Raw genomic sequence first — 4,678 nt, 5'->3', positions numbered from 1 at the left:
GCCGCCCAGAGGGCGTTGCTGCCGGTCAGTTCTGGTCATCTGCTGTTGGTTCCTCTTTCCTGGGTTCCAGACATCCGCACCCCACCCCTGCAAGGCGGGGCAGCAAGCCAGCTAACAGCTTCTCTCCCCTTCACCTCCAATATAGTCTATATCTGATAGAGTCAAGCCCAGGAGAATGGGGGGGGGCAGTCCACCAACAGCCATGTCCTCTTAAACCCCCCTTCCAAACTGGAGGAGGATTGTTTCTTCCAAGAGGGTCTTCTTCCAAGCTGAGACCAGCTCCTTAGCGACACAGGATTCGGTCATCAGGGTTCACACAGGCAGCCTGAAAAAAACAAGGCAAGGATCAGCATCCATTCATAATGTATTTAATTTGTTACTTAGAAGCCCCCTTTCTCACCAAGACCCAAGGTGGGTCCCATAATGCATGTTAATAGGACAAAGAAACAGACAATACACTATGGTGCTTCTCAATTCCATCTCAAAGGATGAACTTGTAAGAGGGGCGCTTCAGAAGACAGCCTGGAGCCCTCTCCAGATTAAAGAATGCTGTGGCACTCAGCGGCGTACACACTTTCGCATTAAGTAAAGAAAACTTTGGTCCTCTCTGGCTGCCTCCACCAAGTCTATGCAAGGAACACTGAATACAGTCAAAACCTCTTGACTAGATAAACACCCTGTCTTATCTTCCCTTCCGCACCCCCCCACCCCCAGCTAAAGGAATAGCTGGAAAGTTGTACAGCTACATTGTTCTACACAAAACCCAAACAAAATTAAAATCCTCCTACAGTCTTTTTGTGTCGTTGACACAAGACAATGCAAACCTTTGAGCTCAGCAGAGCTCTTCATCAGGCTAATTCTTTTTCGTTTTTTAAGAAACCGAAAAGCAGGAAGCAGATTTTTCAGGCCAGGATGTTAAAAGCTGATCTGATACACACCCTCAGAGAAATGCCCTGAATTCTGTACACAGCCAGATGGATTAAAAGTTCTAGTGAGCCCAGGAAGTTCAGACAATGCTGGGCGCCAATTCGGTTGGTCCTAATAAGAAGTATCACAGATTTCATTCTTGTTAAAGGGGCCACAGCTTCTGCTTTCCCATTAACAGAAGAAAGTTTTTTCGGGGGGGGGAGGGGGAGAATGAAAGTAAATTGTAAACTGAAAGATTTTGCAAACAGGCAGGAGAACTTCTTGCATTGAGGCACCAATCCTACCCACACACCCCTGGAGACAGTTTTTAAGGCATTTGCAAGGTACAGAATACTTCATCCCGGAGAACCCTCAAGGGAGAAAAGAACTTTGTGGGGAACCAGCCCCCTCCCCATCTAAAGATCAGGTTCTAAACAAGGATCTTTGAAAGCAAAGGCCTAAAGGTAGAGTAAACAAGAATTTGGGGAACTAGCAGGACCCCGAGAAAGGGCTGGACCCTCTAGAAACATCCATGTGTTTTTTAAAGTATTGACTGGATACCCACTTGTGGGGGCTATTCTACCTGTAGTCCTTGCGTTGGCAGGGGGTTGGACTAGATGACCCTGGCTGCCCCTCCCAACTCAGTTTAAACAAATTTTAAAAAAAAAAACTAGGCAGGCTCTGGAATTTGGGGGGTGGGTTGGGCTGAATATAAGCACTGGAGAGCATCTCTTAAGGAAAGGAGGAGCTGGAAAGTGTGTGTTTGTGGTGTGGGGGGGTCAGTCCTACAGACCTCCCCCCCAACCACAAGAACTCTTCGTGGGCATCCCGTGCAGACCAGATCTCTTGGGGAAGTAGGTCAAAAGGAAGGAGAGAGGACTGGGGGGAATGCCCCCAGGTACCACATCCTGCATGGGGGGACGGGGCAGAGGGAGCTCCCAAGGAACCAGCTCTGAGTGCATCCCAAATCACCTGGGTCCCTCAAGGTGGAAGAAGAGAAGAATGTGGCTACCCTACAGTTTAAGATTACTTCCCCCCTCCCCGACTTGGATGGCCCAGGCTAGCTTCATCTAGCCAGATCTCAGAAGCTAAGCAGGGTCAGCCCTGATTACTACTTGGATGGGAGACCACCAGGGATGTCCGGGATCGATCCACAGAGGCAGGCAACAGGGCGAAGATATCTGAACATCTCTTGCATTGACCAGGATTGCCCAGGCTAGTCCAATCTCATCAGATCCCAGGAGCTAAGCAGGGCCGCCTCTTCTTAGTACTTGGATGCGAGACCACCCAGGAAGTCAAGGGTTGCTACACCAATCAAGGTTGCTACACCAACCAGCCCTGCTCATCTGCCTGGACCTGGATCAGACCTTGGAAGCTAAGCAGGATCAGTCCTGGTTAACATTTGGATGGGAGACCAATAAAGGAGTCCAGGGTCAATACGCAGATGCAAGCATAGGGAGCGTAAATCCTACAGGGAACACGCGAATCGGCCAAGACTTGACGGCCCATCCCTCCACCCCCCACACCAGTCACCCAAGCAAAGCCAGTAGCGCCAAGGCAACTGGATGGGGAAGTGGGCGAAAACACAAGAAGCTGCCTTAGACCCAACCAGACCCTCGGTTCGTCCCAAGGCAGTACTTCCTACTCATCCTTGCAGCGGCTCTCCAGGGCCTCGGGCAGAGAAGGGTCTTTCCCATCGCCTACTTGCCTTTAACCGGAGATGCTGGGGACCGAACCGGGGACCTTCTGCATGCCCAGCAGAGGCTCTACCCCCGAGCCACGGCCCCTCCCAAGCCAAGACGGCGGGGATCGCCTTGACCTCCCCCCTGCCCAGGAGAACTGCCTCCCCCGCCCCCCGCCCCCCCCTGGCGAGGGAAGCGGCGGGCAGCAAGGGCCTCACCTCGGGCCCGGCTCCGGCCGCCTCCGGGCCGCCCCTGGGCGGGGCGGGCGCGGCGCCCAGCGGGTGCTGCAGCTCCAGCTGCAGGTCCCAGATGTAGTCGATGACGTGCTGGAGGATCTCCACCTTGGAGACGCGCCGGTGGCGGGGCAGGGTGGGCACCAGGGCGGCCAGCCGCGAGTAGCAGCCCTTCATGTCCATCAGCAGCGAGGCGGCGGCGGCCGCCTGCTCCGGGCCCAGCGGCAAGCCCCGCGGGGGCGGCGGGCTGCCCGCCCGCGACAGCGACACGCTCTGCTCCGACACGCAGCGCGGCAGCGGCTCGCCCGCCCCGCCGCCCAGGCGCACGCCCTTCAGCACGCAGCCGGGGCCGGCCGAGGGGCCGGGGGCTGCGGCGGGGGCCACCTTCATGGCTGCCCGGCCACCGGGACGCACCGAGCCCGACGGGAGGACGCGCGGAGCCCGGCCGGCGCTGCGCAAAGCGGGGCCGCTGCGGAGGAGGCCAGGCGGCGCTGCAAAGCCGGGCGGTGGGCGCGCCGTCGGGCAAGGGGCGCGACTTATAGAGCTCCGCGGCCGGGGGCGGGGCCGGCCTGCACGCGCCGCAGCCAATCGCTGGGCCGAGGGGGCGTGGCCCCCGCCCCTCCTGCCCCATTGAATGGGACCCGACGGAGGCAGCCCGGCTTTGCATTCCGCGTTTTTGTTCAAATGCAATTGGTGCGCTTCTCTTTCTTTCTCTCCCACCCCCCTTTTAAAAAGCGATTGGGGGGGGGGAGCGGCGCAGGTGGAGGGTGCTCGGGGGCATTTTGATCTGGAGGGGGGAAAAAGGAGGCGGATGAAAGGAATGTGACAGGCACTTGAAAATAAATAGCTTTTTAACGACCGGCTTGACATTTCCCACTCCTTCCACCCCCGCCACCCCCCGTTCACACAGACACGGAAGCAAACTTGGTATTCCAAGGCTTTTTAATCACCTCCTGTAAGTCTCTTCCCCCCACCACCACCCCAGCGAATACACATTTTTTGTTTTTGCAAAAGTGCTTCCCTTTACCACACACACCCCCTTCTTGATACAGATCCTTAAAAAACCTGAAACATCCACCCAGGTGCATTCGCAACGATGCAAAAGGAAACCCCCAACCTGCCCCAGTGGTCAAAAAAATGCCGGGTGCCGTCGATTAAATGGGGCAATTAATTCTAGCCAAGGGACTCTGGAAGGATGATAGGAAAAGGGGGCGCCGTGTGGGGACATCCCTGCAGGGGCCGACGTGTGGGTCGCTGTGATGGATTTGTGGGGCCCAGGCAAGAGGAAGTGCAGAAGAATACAGAGGAAACGACTTGCAGTCTCCCTTCTGCAGGCCCTGCCAGTGGGGCTTCCGGGGCTTTGCTCCGGTTCGGCTTCTTGGGGCAAAACACGCGGGTCACTAGCCGATCTTCTGGACTGGGGCCGTGTCTGACCCGAGTTCCGCTCGCCAGCATGGGGAGGGTTCTTTGCAAGGCGCGAGTTTTACGGTGCAGACACGTGTTCAGGCCGTCTCCAAACCAGCTCAGCCCTTGCCAAACCGCTGCTGGTGGTGGGGACTCATCTCCAGCGGGTTTTGAAGCCGGGGATGGATCAGGCCCTGGTCTCTTCAACTGGAAGTCACTGGCTGGGTGTGGATCCATCTCCAAGATCACCCCATTCAAGCACATCTTAAAGAATGATCGCTAGAAGGTATTCCAAACCATTTTGCCTCGGCCTTTGGCTGGTACAGTTGTTGGAGGAACTGATATGGGACACGGTGGCGATAACCAAACCTCATCCGCATTTTCAACACTTCCCCCCCCCCCATGGGCTTAGGGTCCCACCCTGAACAGAACCAGGCGCCCTTAAAAACCCCT

General features: G+C 56.3%; 1 protein-coding gene across 1 annotated transcript; it reads right to left on the bottom strand.

The window, feature by feature from the left end:
* Positions 1 to 283: 283 nt before the first annotated feature.
* On the bottom strand, positions 284 to 3,211 carry ID1 (inhibitor of DNA binding 1). The gene is made up of 2 exons (XM_056844925.1): positions 2,807 to 3,211; positions 284 to 325 (listed from the first exon to the last, which is right to left on the bottom strand). Exons 1-2 carry the CDS (start codon positions 3,209 to 3,211, stop codon positions 284 to 286), a joined length of 447 nt encoding a protein of 148 aa, XP_056700903.1.
* Between the last annotated feature and the right edge of the window lie 1,467 nt (positions 3,212 to 4,678).

Source organism: Euleptes europaea, chromosome 2, assembly GCF_029931775.1.
Source record: "Euleptes europaea isolate rEulEur1 chromosome 2, rEulEur1.hap1, whole genome shotgun sequence".
NCBI classification, from domain to species: Eukaryota; Metazoa; Chordata; class Lepidosauria; order Squamata; family Sphaerodactylidae; genus Euleptes; species Euleptes europaea.
This window is presented reverse-complemented; position numbering and strand designations above follow the sequence as displayed.

Excerpts from the sequence above, each read along its gene's own strand:
- ID1 (XM_056844925.1), bottom strand. The coding sequence starts at position 3,211 with ATGAAGGTGGCCCCCGCCGCAGCCCCCGGCCCCTCGGCCGGCCCCGGC. Across the intron at positions 326-2,806 it reads CGGCCGGAGCCGGGCCCGAG|GCTGCCTGTGTGAACCCTGA; the intron begins GTGAGGCCCTTG and ends TGTTTTTTTCAG.